The 19,143-nt window shown below is 39.4% G+C and overlaps 2 protein-coding genes across 7 annotated transcripts in view; one reads left to right on the top strand and one right to left on the bottom strand.

Annotated features, from left to right (window-relative positions):
• Positions 1-5,999, bottom strand: part of p2ry2.1 (purinergic receptor P2Y2, tandem duplicate 1) — a 41,867-nt gene extending 35,868 nt beyond the window's left edge. The window contains exon 1 of the mRNA XM_016676941.1: positions 5,920-5,999. The gene's annotated coding sequence lies outside the window, so the exon portion shown is untranslated. The remainder of the gene's footprint in view (positions 1-5,919) is intronic.
• fchsd2 (FCH and double SH3 domains 2) overlaps positions 1-19,143 on the top strand; it is an 88,822-nt gene that overhangs the window by 27,858 nt on the left and 41,821 nt on the right. For 2 of the 6 annotated variants that reach the window (XM_016676936.1, XM_016676938.1), the window contains exons 7-14: positions 6-60; positions 333-461; positions 4,306-4,428; positions 6,054-6,149; positions 7,792-7,866; positions 10,875-10,913; positions 12,280-12,396; positions 12,507-12,611. In XM_016676936.1, the coding sequence (XP_016532422.1) occupies positions 6-60; positions 333-461; positions 4,306-4,428; positions 6,054-6,149; positions 7,792-7,866; positions 10,875-10,913; positions 12,280-12,396; positions 12,507-12,611 (739 nt within the window). The remainder of the gene's footprint in view (positions 1-5; positions 61-332; positions 462-4,305; positions 4,429-6,053; positions 6,150-7,791; positions 7,867-10,874; positions 10,914-12,279; positions 12,397-12,506; positions 12,612-19,143) is intronic. The other 4 variants (XM_016676937.1, XM_007563030.2, XM_016676939.1 and 1 more) reach the window with 2 other exon arrangements.

Here is a 19,143-nt window from a genome sequence, read left to right on the forward strand (position 1 = left end):
TTCAGGTCCAAACTTGGACTTTTTCAATCAAGAATTAGTTTACAGAAGGCAAGTGTGAAGGTAAGAGGGTCTCACTATGAGTGTTAATGCCCTTGCCCAATTCCCCGCCCACCTCAGACAGACGTGATTTAAATATCTCATCATATTTAACGTTGCCTCTTTGTGAAACAAAAAGCTATTTATGTTTAGCAAAAACACCATATTATAACTGCATTTTCCCATCTGCTCAGATATTATCTGTCTGCTATTGAAGTTTGTTTGGTGATCTAAAACATTTTAGTGAAAAAAAAAAAAAGCACAAAAATTCTATTATGTTCTTTTTTTTATTGCAGTTGAAAGCAAAGAGAAGTGATTGTAACTCCAAAGCGACACAGGCCAGGAATGACTACCTGCTAACGCTAGCTGCTGCAAACGCCCATCATGACCGCTACTATCACACAGACCTGCTGCACTGCATACAGGTACATACCTAAAGATGAATTAAGAGCTGAAATTTCAGGGTTTGTGATAAGAAGATATTAGATTGAGAAGAATTTTGAATTTAATCCTTAGCTTCACAAACCAAAAGTTTATGTAACTGTTGTTAACCATTTCAATTAATATGCCTCCTTGAGTCTGACCAAACACTTTGAGATGGAAAGTGTGCGTGTTTGATCTGGATACTGTTCTTTTTTTATTTTAAAACCAAAAGTTGACAAAATTATACAAGTAGATAAATATTTGTTCAGCAAGGCCTTTTGACCTAAACTCATTTGTTTTTAGGGGCAAAACTGAGTTATATGATTGCCATAACACCTATCCATAGACTGATGAGTGGAGTAAGAGAAAATCTAAATGAAAAAAAACCAACAAAAAAAAGAGTGAAGTTTGTTTTGCTACATCAACATTTCTACTGCTGACTTTAGACTTAAAACCTAGAAGGAGTTTTTCATTCAGCAGAGAGGAAATATTTCCAGGTTCCAAGCTCAAATTGGACATCGTTATTTTTTTTAGGAAAGCATCTTCATGGTTAATCTGCAAACTGCCAGAAACCAATATGAAGAAAATAGGCTGAAGGGAAAAATTGTGCCTAAAAAAAGTGATGATATCACAGTTTTTGAGGCTCTAAAGAGAGTTGCAGTCTTCCAGGGTGTTATGATTTGAAATTCATATGCGAGAAAAAAAAAAAGCTGTATAAGGGGTTTTGATTCCTGCGATTGTCATAGCAATGGTTGGTTAAAAATGAGAATGTTCATAATCTTAGGTTTTGGGTAGTTTATTACTGAAACGAGTAGTTAATTGAACTCTTAGTAGTGAATGCATCTCCTTTGAATCAGGTTCACTGACTGAGACACTTTCTTCCTGCTCGTTGCTGAACAAACATGCAAATTACATGACTAATAAAGTGACTCGAGAAGTAAGTTCAGCTTTGTGAATCGAAACATTTCCGAGAACCCATTTCTAGCTTTCAGCCTTGCTTCAGTTTCTCTCTGACACACTGGCCCTCAGGCACGTACAGTGTGAGCATCTCCACTTGGAGGCCTCCCTGAATAATAGATCCTCAGTGCACTGCAACAGAAGGACAGAACTGCAGGGAAGTATGGATGCACACAAATGTGTTCACGCAAACACACAATAAGAATAGGGGGACACTGCTAGGAGGAAGAAAGCTGTTCCTGCTCTCTGCTTATCTTTCTTCTTTTAGTTGTGGAGGTTAGACGATGTCACATGAAATTCTGTGATAAACTGCGTTTTTGAGAAGTGGTACCAAATGGACAAAGCCATTACCTCAGCTTTCTTTTGTTACTTTGTTTGTGCAGTAAAGCCTGGCAATATATGCTTTTAGAGTCTTGAACTTTTGCGGTGGCTTGCAGAGTTTTGTGCAGCTTGTCACATTACAACCACTAACTTTACTGTGTTTTAGTGGGGATTTTGTGATAGACCAACACAAAGTTGTAAAAGTGAAAGAAAAATGATATCTGGTTTTCAAATTGTTTAAAATAAAAACAAATTAACACAGCTTTGCTTTTGTGTTCAGCCCCATGTAGTCTAGTATATTTTAGCATCATAATAAATCCAGATGGTTTTTAAACGCTCTCAGAGGTTTGTTAGAGGACATTATTGAACAAAATAACGCCCTCTATACTCTAAATAAATAAATACTGCTCAATCCTGGGGAAAAAAAAAACAAAAACTGTTTAAAGCTATGAAACATTTGAAACTAAAGCCGATGTTCACCTTCCAACAGGATAAAACCCCTATCATACAGTCTGGGCCACAATAGGATAGTTTAGATTAAATTATTTAATTAATAGCCTCAACCTAAATACAATTGAGAATCTAAGATAGTACTTGGTATTAGTTGTTCAGAGACACTCTCCAGGCAGTCTGACTGATCATGTGCTAGATTGTAAACAAGATGGAGGGAAAAAAAAATCAATGTTTAGATTTGAAGCTGTTAGAGTTGCATCCTGTCAAAGGCTGCTATTTAGTATTGCCATTGAGTTGCTAAATACGTACCCCACACTTTTCAGATTTGCATTTGTAGAAAGTGTTAGAAACCATGTACTCTTTTCCTTTGTCTTTACATTTATGTACTGGTATTTGTTTTCGTATCACATGAAATCCCAATAAAACACATTAAAGTTTGCAACTGTACAATGAAAAAAACAAAGAAAAGAAAAAAAACACAAGCGGCTCGAATGCTTTCGCCAGGCACTGTACAGAGGTTTGTTTTGATATATTTAATTTGACTATCATTTTTCCAGTTATTTAATTTCAATATGAATCTGTTACCATTTATTCATGAGCTATGTTTTCATTTTATAACACCACTTTTGTAAGGCACTGTATCAGGAGATGTGGCAGAGGGAAAGTTGTTGCTGATTTAATTAGAACAAAAATCTATTAAAGCTGAAATGTTTTCTTCAACAAAATAAAACTACGTCATCTATCAATTTATCTTACATACGTGACAGAAAACAAGGGTTTTAGGTACAAGATGTATGAGAAAGCCTGCATAGCTTTTTTTAATTGTTTAAATTCAAATATTCTCCTGTTCTGACATCTGGCTGCAGCAATGTCTTACATCCTAAACATAAACACTGTTGTCCTTGTTGATGCAACAGCTGTAGTAGGAGGTCAGGAGCAGCTCCACGTCTCCCTCTGCTGGTCAAAGCTGGTGCCAATAGTTACATTTTGCACCTCTGCTCTCCTGTGTGCTCTCTGCTTTGTTCGGGCCAATGCAGTTGCTCGCCTAAAAACACACACCCACGCACACACACCCACACACACACACACACACACACCATCCAACTGGCAGCTGTGCCGGGTCTGAGCTTTTTCTGGAAGCTGACTCACTTTGTTTCAGCGCTACCATAAATGGCTAAAAAGAGGAGGGGAGGACGGGAAGAAAGGGCGAGAAGGAAATGACCAGACTGATGAGGGAACAAGCGGAGTGAAGTCAGCCAACTGCCCACCCTTGATGACATAATTTACTTGTCAATATCCTATTGTTTTATGAAACTGTGGTGTGTGTGTGTGTGAAAACATGTGGGTGATTTTAATTTTGTACAGCAGCATCTCGGAGTGCTTTATAAGGATATCAGAAACACTAAGTCAAATAAAAGGGAAAATTAAATAGTTTGGACATCATAATTTAAAACAGATCAAATCAAATATTGTAGTGTTTTTCTTTGAAGACTGAGGCTTCTGACGGCATTTGGCAAGATATTTGGCCAGATTTGTTTATGGTGTGCCTTGACTATTTGAAAGCCGAAGTGTGAGTTAGTGTGTGGTCACTCTGTCGAACTCCCTTACCTTCCTCTGCAGCTGTGTGAACTCCACACATCTCCTAGAAAAACTCTCACCCTTTACTTTCTTTTCTCTCACCAAATAATGCTGTTAATACCTCCTCAGTTGCTCCCCCCTTCTCTCTCCAGAGAGCTCCAGTCTTTTCTTTTTCCCGCTGGCTGATTTGTGTGTTTGGCAGTGTGGCCTTCTCCTTGGCTGATCACTTGAGCCTCATACCTCATTAAAATGTCCTTCTGTCTCCTAATGGTTGCTGTCAAGTGAAAACAGCTGCTTGGTTTTCTTTCTTACTTATATTCTTCTTTCTTACAAATGCAACACAAAGGAAATGAACAAGCTTTTCGAGGGTATACAATTAACTGCCTAAAAGCATCGTTACTACAAAGAAACGATTGACCAAACGCAAATTTCCTTACTTTTCTCGCCAAGTGTGCGATACAAAATATTCTGAAAGTATACTGAACTAACACTCTTCTCAGTGTAAACCTGTTATCTTTTTCTTTGTCTGTCCTCCAGGCCTTGGATGGGAGAATCTATGAGCATGTGAAGGACTACCTGGTGGCTTTGTGCCGCACTGAGCTGGAGGCCTCACAGGCCACTCACAGCACCTTCCAGTTCCTCTTAGAAAAATCTTCCAGGGTGAGTCAAATCAGTTTAGAAGTTCATTTTAGGATGAAGGAACGGAGATCAAAAGGGTCGTGGTGTATAAAATCAAATCATCTGTGGATTTTTATCTATTGCATACTCTGTAAATGTCTGTGAAATTCAGTGGGAGTGGTTGGATTTCAATGTGATGTTTTCAAACAAAACCACAGACCTGCTGTCTCGTGACTTAATGTTCACTCAACGTATGAACTGCAGAGGAGGATAAACTATACCATAGTCTGTCCAAAAACGGTTTACCTTCCTACCAAGGTGGTTTTCATAGTAGATTTGTAAACATTTCTGCCTGATTTGGCTCCTTCATTTTGCAGTGGAATCACTTAAAGGGTGCATTCACACCGCACAGTTTAGTCGGCTTTAATCAAACTCTGGTTCACTTGCCTAGAAGGTGTGATTTGCTTGAGGAGGTGAATGATGCAGAACAAAAAAAAAAAGCAATCTCTGGTTCGTCTAAAAATCTAGGTATCGGTTCGGTTGAAGTGTATTCACCACGGTTTAAATGCATATGACGGTGCAAGCGGACCAGAAATCCACTATAAAAGGAGGCTAGCACAGGGCATTCTGGTTAAATGCAGCCAAAACAAAAGCGATAGTCTAGCACAAGAGGTACTATCAAAGACAAAAGAGAAAAATCCTACTACAGCTAAAATCTGACGCCACTCCATTTTGTTTATGTTTTTTGAAGAAGGAAATTGTACTCATGTCTTCTTCAGAGGTTTCATGTTGTTTCCTTCACTGGTTCTTGATGCAGCACCACTAAACCTTTTGAACAGGTTTTTCAAAGGGTTTTGTTGATTTGACAGTATGAAAGCAAAACACACCAGCTGAAAATGTAACAAACGTTCCTATTTTGTTCTTCAATTTAAATGAGTCTACCCGACATCCAGAGACAACCTAGAGTCTAGAATCGGCATCTAAAGCTTCCCATTATTATTTGCCATAGTATTAGCTCAACAATGTGTCCCCACCTGCAAAACCAACTTCCAGAGTTCTCAGTATTTAAAGGACATACAAGAAACTACTCGTGTTACAGTAACGTGGTTTAATGAGTCAAGCTCAGCAGTCTTGCACACATAGGTAATATTATTTTAGAAAACGCCTATCTTATTTGTTCAGCTTTTCTTTCACACAAAACACAATTTTTGTTCTCTGAAAACTTACCTCCTGAAAAACCTTTCCCAGAAACTTACTGTGCATGCGGGCTATTTGCACACTAATATTACTAATTTATGCAGAAATATTAAGATAAGAACAAGCGGAAAATAGTCTTGCAAGTAAATAAGAAGCCTTATCTGGATGTTTTCTTTAGTAATCAAACAGAAAAGAAAAGCTTATAAAAAGCTTAGACATCTACATTCAAAACCTTTTGCATGAAATCCAACAGATGCTCCATTCGTCGAATACCACTGAGGTGATGGTCAAAAACGTCCAGCTCAGACTTGACTAGTACAATTGTGAAGCACTTACCTTGTGTAATCTTGAGTAAAAAGGTTTTGGTGTTTCCTCCCTGCCCAGAAATAGTTTAGAGTTACTGAAGCTCCATCCGACTGCAGCACGGTCAAAATGAAAGCATTAATAGTCTGCTCTTGTTTCCTCCTCAGATAATACAGGAGTTCAACCAGCAGTTGTTCATGCAAGAGAACCCCGTGTTTCACAAGGCGCACGACTTCCAGTTCCAGGCCAGCGAATATGACATGGTGAGAGTCCCAAAGCTGTACGCACTGATGATGCATTAATACCTGGTCACGTTAAAGTTTGCTCTTTTGTTGTTTGTTTATAAACCAGTTTGCAGCAGGACAGTAACTCTATATCGTGTAAAACAACAAATTGTGACTCTCTCTCAGACGCTTCACATGAAGTCAGCCTCCTCATTTGCCAGATGTGGCATATCTGATCTGCAATATCACATTTCTTTGTGTACGCTGAAGATCATAGAGAACTGCATTAATACAAAAGAGACTGAGAAGCAACTCTGATCAGTCTCACTTGTGCATTCTTTATACTACACACACAAGATGGGAGCGATCGAGCTAAACTGTGTCTGGTGACAACTGGACAGAAACATGAATCACCTCTTTGTTCTAAGTTTAATATTAAATACTGTTTGTCCATCGGGAGCTTGTCTTTTTAGTTCTTTAATCTTTTATATATATATATTTGGCTAAAAATCTTTTAAATTCAACTGGTTGTTGGGTGTTAAAAATGTTTAAGAATTTTGTCAAATGATCAGAGGCTTTGTGAATAAATCATCCAGAGCTGTGCTGTTTCACTCCCTTGGGATCTTGTTAAGTATTTTATGGTTACAATGAAAAATGTGTCTGTAGACAAAGTTCCTAATTCCACTGTGGCACATTCCCAGAGTCCATTTCTCTTCTGTGTGAGTCACTTTGTGCTCTCGTGTTTCTCATCTACTTTTTGTGCCTCTTCTGCCAGTTTCTCAGTCCTTGTGTAAACCTTTTCTTCACTGCCATGCCAAATTATTTATACCTCTTGGTCTTTTTGTTTGACATTTTTTACCATTACGACCACAAACTTTATTGTATTTTATTGGAATTTTATGTGATGGTTCAACAGGAAAATAGTGTGTAACTGGGAAGTGGAAGGAAAAGGGTACATGTCATCTAAAATTCAAACATTTCAAGATTGTGCTTTGAGATTGTAATCATCCCTATCAATCATCCCCAGATGTCCAATCAACTTTGGACATCTGGAGACTAAAATTATCACCCATTCCTAATTGCAAAAGAACATCTGTGAAGATGAGTTCCCAAGTCTTGGTGCAGATTCTCTGTTGAGTTGCAGTCCAGCTTTGGACTGGGGAACTCAAACACATGAATATGCTTTGATCTGGACCAATGCGCTGTACCTCTGACTGTATGTTTTCGGCTTGGTTCCTGTTGGAAGCTGCCTTTCTGTGCCGGGCTTAAGTCTTTTACAGCCTCTAACAAGGTTTGTTCCTGTGATGCCCTTTACTCAGCTCAAGTCATACATCATTTTCCTCCTTCTACTCAGTTATGGGCTACTTTAGTCAATCAAATAAAATTCCAATAAGAAAAAAAAAAGCATTTATGCTTGTGGTTATAATATAACAAAAAACTAACAAGTTCAACAGGTATGAACATTTTATCAAGCAGCTGTATTTCTGCATAAACAATGCTCTAATCCTGCCATGTATTTCCCAGTTTTTCAACATTTTCTAACACTTGTACCCTGATCTATTTTCTTCCTGATTAACCCCTCCCTGACTATGTGTGCTTTCACTGCTGCTGCTCTTGTGTGCGTGTGTGTGTTTGGATGCCTCCTGTCTATGTGTGTGCCTCTCTGTGGAGCGTGCTGCAGACTCTGAGCTCGGTGCAGCAGCTGGTGGACATTGAGCCGTCGCCCGTCAGTGCCATGAGAATGACCCTGGCACAGGTAGTTTTATCAGCTGCTAGCATTCCCATCCTCATTCCTGACACAAACCACCCACACCACCATCATCAGATCTGTCTGCTGTTGTGGTAATGCTGTATGTACTTGAACAAGTATTCAAGCTGTAGTAGTCAACTAAAGCTTTACTGAAAGCTTAGTTAGTTTCCTCAAGTGATTTTCCTCCTGGGCACAGATTTTGACTGCCTAGGTAATTATTAAATTCAATTAATTTGCTCTGAATGGATGAAACTAAGGATGATGTTCTAGCTTCTCTTGCCAGCTTCAGCACAGACGGAACTGCTAGTGTTGCCATGTAAAACATGTTTGTATGGAATTACTTTAGAAGCATTATTTTTTTTATGGTGAAAGCCTGTACTGTATTAGAGAATGATGAATTTTGTTAAAACCACTTTTTTTTTCTTCCCTTTCCTCTTTGTCACTATGCTGTTTGTAGTCTTAAGGACATTTAGCATCTTGAGGCCAGTTCCAGTTACGAAACCCTGGACGTTTGTGCTGAAACTCATTTTTCAGAAACTTCAATTTACCCACGTAGGACTCAAAGAGTTTCCAGTGTGAGGTCCAAAACAGATCCTCCATGTCTGCAAACCCCACGCGGAAACTCCCACTGCTGTGGTGTCCCACTCAGCAGCTTCTAGTGGGAGAAAAACTTTCATGGCAAAATTTAAAAGGCAGGATTTTAAGCAGTAAAACTGTAATTGATGATTATGGCTCAGCAGCTACTATTCTTTGTAACTTGGATGAAACCACCTCTCAAAGTTCAATGGGAAGGTGTAGCTTTGGCCAATTTTAAAGGGACTTTATTGCCTCAAACATTTTGGGTTAGTTACTTTAGAAGCACAAGAGAAAAACCAGTAGTAGTCAGGATTACAACCAGGGCATAAACTTGTGATCATTTTACTGTGTTTACACTGTGAGGCTGTCAATTTCATATAAGAGGAAGTTGTAACATTTAGTCTGACAGATGTGTCAAGCAAAATATACAGAGGAGCAGCACATCAGTTGTTTGGTGTTGAGGCTCGAGGTGAAACCATCTTCAGTGGATCGATTAGCTTTGTAGTAAAGCTGCTGCTCATCAACGTCTGGGGCGACAGAGGCTCTGCTGTGATCCAGAAGCAGTCTGTCAAAGCATTTCGTAACTTTTACTGCATATCCTTGCAAGATGCAGGCTTACAAAAAAATGTCTCTAAGAAGACAGAGATCTCTTGTTGTTTTTTGTATTCCTTTCTGTTCTTCCTCTGTATTGAACCTCCATTGAAATCCAACAGAATGAAAAGTCAAAACTGTTTGTTCTTATTTTGGGGAATTATTTTTTTGTGTGTGTGTTCAAAGAAGTTACAGACTCGGAAGACATGAGCTGCGGTCTGCACAGTCATATAGTGCCCAACACAAAAAGGTCAAGCCTCCTAAAGGGATGCCATAGATCAAAAATTGGTCTTTGCTGGTGTTTTGTGCAGCATTATTCAATGTAGAGACAAAAAGCAGTCAGAGTAAAAGTACCCATAGTCTACCGCAGACACTCTGGAGTCTCGAGCCCCATTTGCTTTAAAAGGAATCCATTAAAACAGCTCTTATAGAAATGATGATGCCCTGAGTTAAGTGTGATGCATGTCTTGTTCATTGTGATAAATTCTGTTTGTTTGGGCAGCGCTGCAGCTCCACCAGCTGTGGTGACAGATTCCTTTTTTTTTTTTTTTTCCCTGGGAAAACAGGACAAGACTTTGTGAGCTCTAAATGTTCCAATTAAAAATGGGTGTTGATACTTAGCACCACAATCTAGGGTTTTTCTATTCGGGGCTGCTGTTTACTCAAAATATGATTAAAAACTAAAGCTACACATGGTCAGAATGAGAGGATGACACGCAACAAGCAGCAATCTTCAATGAATGTTTACACTTTTAAATTGAAGCCTGAGTCAGCAGATTCATTACTGCCCATTAACGCACACTACTGTTTAACCGCGTGCCTCGCCATCTCTTTAACCACAGTTATTTTGACACACTAATCCAAATGAGTGTTATTATGACAGCTGAGCTTTTTATGGGAGTGCAGTATAATTCAAAATGCTTTGAACCATCCAAGTAGTTGGTGTCCTCCACCACCAAATGTGTGAAATGCCTCAAAACAACTTTGTCTTTCAATTTAGCTGCATAATCTCGCATTGAAAAAAAAACAAAAAAAAAACTTCAATTTGAAAAACATTATTCAAAGGAGAATAAAAATAATCTATTTTTGAAATTAGTGTGATTGATTAGATTGATTAGAGTCAGAGGGACTTTTCAATTAGTAAGAGAAATCAACTTTTCAGCTAGGCAAAAACAATGGATTGAAATTCCACTCATAAATATTTTGTACTTATAACTATTTATGTGTAATTGTGAATTGAGTTTTGTAACCTTGTAAAATAAAATAGTTGAGAATTTCACTTTTTGTGCATCCATAGACGAGAACCGATGTGTGTAAAATGATTTGTATTTGTAAAGAATAACGCAGGTTATGTTTGTTTTGTTAATGTCTTTTTACAGATACTAAAACTATGTCTAAAACTCTGTTAAGTTCTCTCAAATTCACAGAGAAAACTTGTTGCAAGTGCTTCAAGATGCAAGTACAAATTTTGACCTGGATTTTCTCGCATGTAAACAAACTCAATAGCTCCAAGGTGACGCAAAAACTGACAAACCTGAATTCATTGATCTCCTACTTTGTAATAAGATTTTTATGTAAAATTATGGATTTTTTTCCCCCCATAATGGAGTCAGACATCAGACTTGACCTACAATCAGGTCCTGCAACAGCTAAACCAAAATGTAATTTTTTTTGTTTTTCAGATTTGTTCATGCTCTTGTGGCCTTCATTAAATAGTACATAGACAGGTTTTCTAAAACTGTTGCAGAAGGAGAACCTGAAAACAGCACTGTCCTCAAGGAGGAGCCTTAAATATTTTCTGCACCAGCATAACCTTTTTTTTCTTTTCTTTTTTTTTCTGCATTCAGAAAGCTTATAGAAATTGGCCCAATAATTTCAGCACGCTGGTAAGGAACAAATTAGCTGACCCTCTTTCCGTGGCATTTTATCTCACTGCCACTGTTTTTAATCTAGAGATCTGCTTTGGTCCCTTAACTCCCCTCGAATCACCAGCGCCCAAATGTAATTAAGCTGTAAATCTCCTGTGTAATGCTTTCAGCTTCACACCTATACTTAGCTGGATTAATGCCCCAGTGTTACTGAATCAGCACTTAATTAAAAGGTCTGACTTGCATGAAAAGACACAGTTAAAATATTCTGTACAAGAGCATGACGCATATTTATTATCAAATTATGGGAACCCCATCTTATGTGGTTTATGAACACAGATTAGTTATTAATACCTGTGCATCCCCAGGCTCAGTTGGCATAGTTTTTTGTTTTTTTTTTGGCTTTCACAGCTTTTTATTTCAGATTTCTTTTCGGTTTTTGACACATAAGTACCACATTTTTTTAGATATATTTGTAAATGTAAGAAGCTCTTAGTAATGACTAGTTTTACTTATTTTATCAATGGTAAGTAATTGAGACATTTGGTTGTAGTTTCCTGCCTGCATTTGTTTAAAACACATCAAAGCAGCATATAAACAGAACTGGACTGTTTCTCTTCAGCTCCTGCTCTCTTCATTTGTTGCTGTGCACACAAATACACACGCTTGCATTCTTCACACACTCAGTCTTCCACATGCGGTTTTAATAGCAGCTATTTTGATCTGTGAGGATAACAACAAAGCTTTGCAACACATGGTGTATTAATTATTTGAGAAGGAAACATTCACGCTCACATTTTCCTCAGCTTAATTACTAGCCTCAGCATAATCACACGCCTTGAGCGTCTACAGTGCAAAGTACAGAATCCAAATCCCTTGACATTTTAAACATCTGATCACGCTGCAGCCTTAAACATAACTAGTGCGTTTTATTGTGGTTTTGTGCGGTAGACCAACATAAAGTAGTACATTATTGTGATGTGGAAGATTAGAATGAACACATTTTCACCTAAACCTTTCAGTTATGTTGACTTGTGAATGCAATTGCCTTTACTGGATTTTACTTTTGGGTGTAATGCAATGTGGGCTAAACAGAGATGCATGCCACACATTTCAGATTGTAAGGCAATTTGAAAACTATGTATCATTTTCCTCCCACTTCACAATTAAGCACTACAGCGTATTGCTCTGCCACATAAAATCCCAATGAAATACATTGATGTTTGAAGCTAAAATATGACAAAGTATGAAAAGGTTCAGTGAGTATTCATTATTTTCCCTGGAACTGTAATGTTGGCTTTGTACTCATGTTTGTTTTCATGCCGTTGGCTGGATGTGTGTGTATTTACTTATGTGTGTTTCTTTGTGTGGCTGTGTGTACCAGAGCCGTCAGCTGGAGTCGGAGTCCGGAACGACCGAGGAGCACAGTCTGAACAAAGAGGCCAGAAAATGGGCAACCAGAGTGGCCAGAGAGCACAAGAATATTATTCACTGCAAGCGAGTAAGGCCAAAAATGTTGCAAAACATGAAGTTATTAAACTCTGCCAAGTTTATTTTTGATGTTAACAAAAGCACAAACACACACCTCTAAAGCAAATGTCTTTCGTTTAGTCTCTGGAAGAGTGTGAAAGTCATGGCCTGCCTCCCACTGAGCAGGGCAGACTAGATCTGGAGCTGAAGATCGAAGACACCAAAGAGATAATGCGGAAAGCTGAGGTGTGTAACTCCAATGAGATTTAATTCCTGCTTTTCAGGATTTGTCTTTTCACTTTATATTGTGTGCGGTTTTTGGGATCTGATGGCTTTACGCTGACACTTTTACAACATGTAACATCAAATGAATTACAAAAACACTAAAACAGGACTTGACAGCTATATAGGAGCATTTATTCTGAGCTGGTCTGTCACAGAAGATTTGATCTGTTGGGCTCCTGGCAAACAATAAACTCAAACTCTTTGCCTTTAGCAGCATCAGTTTGAATGACCTATGTAGACATACTGTCAAGAATAAAGTATAAAACAGTATTTAGAGAGTTTTATTTGAATTTGTACGCTGATGCTGAAATACTAAATGATGCAGATATCACAAATAAGTTTTGTTTCTCCAGCACCCATTGCAAATATAAGCATTCTACTCTTGTGTTCCTGCCACCTGCTAACTAGTCTTTGACCATATGGATGCAAATATGGTGGCTTCCTTCCTAACAATCGACTAATCACTTAGTTTAATCCTCCTAATCACCCAGACGAAAGTCAAAACTGTGATTCATGTCAGAGAAATTTAAATGTGAAAACAAATCAACGCCCGAGATAAAGAACTGAGATGGACATATCTGAACATTCAGAGTCACAATCATTTTCTCTGACTCATCTTTTCTTTCTGTAGGAGAATCAATTATTTATGCATTAATCCTCACAGATGAGACATGTCTCACTGTTAATGAGGACACTGTCGTCTCCTGTCTTTTCAACTAGATTCTATCGGTTTTTTTGGCAACTCTTCAAGGTCTAAATGTCTGAATTATATCCTTATTTCATCTTTACAGGTCCCATTGTTTGCCCACTCTCTCTTTGCATATCCACAAATGAACCATGATGCCTAATTTTACCCTTGTTTATTGTTGTATCTTGAGAAATTTGGTCTATAAATGATAATTTAGAGGCAGTGTTGTATTAGTGACCTTGCCCAGCTGTTAATTTTGGAACCTATTTATTATAAAGTACCACAATTTGTTCATATACCCTTCATTACACCCTTCCTTCCCCTGTCTAAAGTTGAATTTTAGCTCTTTTGCTCTTGCAGGCGATCATTTTTCCCATGAATAAGTCGCTAAATAATTGATGTGCTCATTTCATACAGATGAGCTAATCACAGAGTTCTGAGTTTATAATTATAAAGGCAGGACAAAAGATATTAGATTCAATTAAGGCATAATCTGGATGCTGATTTGACCACCCCTCCTTTTGCTGAGGTCAAGTATTAATCTCTAATGTTCTTCTAGTGTTGGTGTTGGCTCTTTGTTAGAAACAGAGACATACTGTTCAGTCAGAGGATTACATGCTCTCATCGTGGACAATTATCGTCTATTAATTTGGGGCTTTAATGGGTTTTTTTTTTTTTTTTACAATCATTTTTCTTCGGGTGAAATGTTCCTACGCCATGTAGCTTCAGTGGGTGCACAAGTTTGAGTTTATTATGGATTTGCTCTAATCTTCACAGTCTCAGGGTTTCCGCAGTACTAAAAGGTAGTAAATTAAATTAGCTCAAATTAAGACCAGTAAAAGATAATACTGACCCCTACTGGTGAGTTACTGAAATTGTTACTAAACAGTGACTGCTGAGGAATAACAAATGGTATACTGTTTTTAATAAAAATTAATGAATCAGTGGAGTCAAATTAAAATTGAATACTATTTGGCTTTTTGCAGGTTGACAAAAGTCAGTCATAAAAAGTGTGTTGCAAATCAGATAATTCATATGTGATTTAGAGACGACCGTATGAGAGGGATTGCAATTCGCCATTCGGCCACAGCACATGGTTCAGCCAGCATTGAGAGAGTTCATCATCATTTCATTTTATATCAGTTGGCACAGGATTAAACCCATATGACTCAAAGAGTAAAAGTAACGCATCCGGCAGAAAAAACAGGTGACTTCCTGTTGGAGGGGGGCGGGGATTACGTGATGTCACCAATTGACCATGTGACTGTGATCAGGGCTGGTCTATAATGAGACATAAAAAGTCTGATGCAGTGGTGACCTTGTATGTGGAAGTTATTGCACCTTGATGTTTCATGGCGAATAGTCACAGTTTCACACTTAGCCACGCCCACATGCTTTGATGTACAAAAAAACTGTAGGGCAACTTTTGACCTACTATGCCTCAAGAGTGTGCTGAGTGATTTTGAAGTCTGTATGTCAAACGCTGTAGGACGAGTTCAATCAGATACTACGTCAATAAAATGGACATGATGGCGGCTTTGACCCAAAATGACTGACTTCCTGTTGGGTTTGGACCATGGCTCCCAGAGACTTTTTTGTAGGTTCTGACAAGATACACATGTGTACCAAGTGTCATAATCTTGGGTTAAAGCATGGCTTGGGGCTGATCATTTAAAAACTTCTAGGGAGGGCTGTAGAGAAATTAGGCCACGCCCACCAAGGATTCTTATGGATTCCTGTCCGGGGTTGGATGTGACCTGTCACTTCACTGCGCCGCTATGGCCACACCCTCCATTGAAAACTCTTGGTGCTTTAAAACAAATGAGACCAATTGAGATCTGTCATCCAACATAAAATCATCTTGATTAGGTCAACAGAGCCCGAGATGGAGCTTTCCAAGAAAAAAAACAGGCCCTTCCTGTGAGGAGGGGGCGGGGCTTAGATGACATCAGACTATGACGATATAGGATCATCAGGCATCCAACCAGGATCATTCATGCCAAGTTTGGTGCAGCTCGGTCGAAACATGGAATCTAGAGCCAAACATATGACAATGGCGTTACAGGTCACTTCGCCATGCCCACACCCACCTACTCCATCGAAACCGGTCAGGGTTGGAATACACATCACACCCACATGTCTTCTGTCTCTGGACACAGTTTCATGTTGATTAGGTCAAAGGGATCAGATATAACAGTAAAACATGACACTTCTTGTTCTCAGGGGGCATGGCTTAAATGATTTTATCATTTGACCATTGGATATTGTAGGTCACCCAATGATAATCAATCACTGAAAGTATGGTGCCTATGTGAGTTTTTGGGCAAGATATAAAGGTTTTGTGTTTCATGGTGAGTACGCAAACTTTGACCCCTGGCAACGCCCGTTTAGCATGCACGTAAACTCACCATTTTGACAACTTAAAATAAGACATGCCTTATGAACAATCTGACCAAATTTGAAGCCGATCAATCGAAATTCCTAGGAGGAGTTCAGTCAAATGCGGAGGGTGTAAACGGCCAAAATGTGTCTACCTTAAAATACGTAGATTTTGCGCAATCCATAAGGGCAGATCTATTCAGTCTAATTCTATAATTTGTGCTTTATTATTTATTTTACATTACATTTAGAATAATTAGACGTTCTGAACCATTTCAGAGAAGTTTTGTTGTGGTTCACTTTCAAACTAAGATCAGACAAGTAATTAAAGGGTAGAAATATTGCTTGCAAAATATTGTAAATATATAATATATATGTGAATATATTGTGTATAAATATTTAAAACGTGACGTGAGCTCAAAGTGCGATACTACAGTTAGCTTACCAAAGAATTGTATTTAAAAATAATAGTGGATAAATGGCTTAAGACCATTTATACCACAGCAGGTACGGAAAACCACAAACGCAAAACTTCAATCATATAGAAATCTGTTGTTAATCATTTGTTTAATCATGTTAAACAAATAAAAAATATTACTTATTAAGTATTTAGTCTTTATTTCAGCTTGACTCATGCAGAACTGATCTGATTGTTTCCATAGCAACGATCAGAAGCAAGACCTTGCCCCAGAAGTCCAGTGAGCTTACTGATGAAGTCATAGATAGCATCATATACATTACAATATATCAAAGAAGTTCTAAAGCTTGCACATCTTGCCGCCAACATTGAGCCCACAAGCAGCAACATCAGCATTCATCATGTTCCGATCTGTAGCGGCCAACGTGTGCAAGTGTTTCGACAAAATCTGGTTTCAGAGCCAAAGACGGGATGACTTCCTCGACTCGCCCAACACATCGGACACAGAGCTACTAAGTGCCTGGAGGATGACTGAAAACATGTGACGCCTCGATCGAGGTTTCAGACCTGTGACAAACTTCATGAGGAACCTGTCTGCCTTATCCAGCTGGTACTCTGTTTACACGTCTGCCATTGCCTTCATTGAGCCTATCTGGGAAGTTATAGTTGGTTCTTGATGTTGCTCAGAAAGCTCAGAATCTGGACAACATCTTTGAGAAGATAAAAAATCTGTTCATGTGGGTCCAGCCAGAGTTGACTCAAAAGCCCCATGTGGGACTGTGGGTGGCCTTTATCTCCTGGTGCCTTGTTACCTTAGCAGCTGCTGGGCTTCATCATAGGTGTTTATGCAGGTATGAAGTTCTTCATCATTGACTTCATCTTTAAAAGTTGCTATGGGAATCTCCATAGCAATGCCTACCACCCAAAAGCCAATGGTGTTTGGTGCCATGATGCACAGAGATGAGGCGTTTGATGCCATCTCCTCCCGGCAAACAAAGCTGGTTGAAAAGGCTTGAGCCAAAGATCCAGAGACATAGTGCGAGATCGTCCTCAATGTACTGTTAAGAATTTGGGTTGCTGTCCTTCACAATATTTTTTCAAAGTGACTTAAAGTAGCTACTTTGGAGTACTCTGGAATGAGTTCCCTGCTGTTGGAGGTGAATCCACTGTCTGTGCAGTCTGGATCAGCAGAACCTCGTCTTTAGTCTGCATACTGCGAGTACAGGGCGACTCTGGAGCTGAGTACACATGGGCTGATGAGACTCCAGGTGGTTTTGAATTCAGCTTTACAGTGTCCTCCACAAGACGGTATCTTTAATGCACTAGAACATCTGAATGCTTGAATCTGAGTGCATCAGTGAGTGCATCAGACGGCTCTTGGACATTCAGATTTGAGCAGAGTAAGAATGTTTAGCGTTACGAAGGCGTTTGTTCCCTTCAGTATCCCGCTTGGTTGGGGCCTTGGATTCGTGGCGACCACGGGTATGAAGAAGATAATGGACTATTACTTTCCGAGGGAAGTATTCGGACGGAGGTGTCTCTCAGGTCTCTCTCGGGTAAATCAGAGTGATGAGAGCGACTGGGTTTGGAAAGGTGTTGAACTACTAATGGCAAACCGACCCGGCTGGGGAGGTTTGTTCTCAATAACCGACAGATGTCTGTGGGAGCACAGAGTTGAGCCGTTTTCGCACTGCAAGGAACGGAAGGGTTTCAAAGTAGGGGCGACCATGTTTGCATTAGAACTTCCGACCGGTTCCACCCGGCCCCTTGGAACCACAAGAGCTGTGGTTCCAATCGAGCCGGCCAAGCGGTTCTGCTTAGAATCAGCAGCTGATTGGCCGCTGGTTGTTATGGAGTCAGACGTTGATTTTTCATTGACAACTGGCTCTCACTAAACTGTATTTTATTTTGTAAAGAGTGCTCTTTTCAATATTTTTATTATTAGTTTTAATTAGCAATGGATTCGTCTCAATATAGTGCACTCACCTGGTCTAATGATGAGGTAAACTTTTTCCTAAGCTTACTCACTGATCAACGAGTACAGAATGAGCTAGATCGGTCAACGAGGAAAGAGAAAGTTTTGCGCCGCATCTCTGAGGAAAAGGCTTCGGCCGCTACATCGAAACCATTGTTTAGTTTAAAAAATAATGACGTTAGGTACAGCTTCGATGGCACCCTCAGTGTATATGCAAACACAACAGGACTACAGTACGCGTGGAACCTTTCCGTTCCATACCGTACCGTTCCTTGCAGTGTGAAAACGGCTTTAGATGTGACTGAGACCTCACAAGATAGTACTGAGGACAACGGTACTGTCTTTGGGCAAACCAACCAGGCTAGGGAGGTTTGTTCAACAAATGTCTGTGGGTCCGCAGACGTAGACCTGACTGAGACCTCACAAGACAGTACTGAGGACGATGGTACTGTCTTTGGACAAACTGACCCGGCTGGGGAAGTTTGCTCAAAGTCGACGGAACATCTTGAGCGTGAGAGTACAGCCACAGAAAACTCTTCTTCAGCTGGGGAAGCTTTATCTGCGGTTGACCTCGCAGCCAAAGCTTTAGCTGAATTGATAGTGAAAGCTTTGGCTTCAGAATCTGGAATGGAGCGGTTCCACCTGTCCGCCGTTATCTGTGGGGGTTCAGAGCCGGCCCACTTTTACATGTATTTGATCCAGGGACAACAAACAGTGAAGGCAGATGATGAACATGTCTTCACTGCAGACAGCTACTGCAGTGAAGACATGAATGAAAATGGATTCATTTACATCTATGAGGAGGTAAGAAATGAAGTCACACCTGACGTTATGGATTCTCCAGCCCCTCCTCTGGATCATGATCCAGGAGGTTTTTTAGAGGAGCTAAAAATAATGAATTCGGAAGATGAAAAAAAATCACAGAAGAGATGATTATTGACCATTTTGAGGCTGGAGAAATCTGACTGGGACCGAACATGTGTCCTGATGTGTTCAGTTAAATTATGAGATTGAAAGGTAAAAAGATTTGACA

The sequence above is a fragment of the Poecilia formosa genome, unplaced genomic scaffold, assembly GCF_000485575.1.
Source record: "Poecilia formosa unplaced genomic scaffold, Poecilia_formosa-5.1.2 Scaffold144, whole genome shotgun sequence".
Lineage (NCBI taxonomy): Eukaryota > Metazoa > Chordata > Actinopteri > Cyprinodontiformes > Poeciliidae > Poecilia > Poecilia formosa.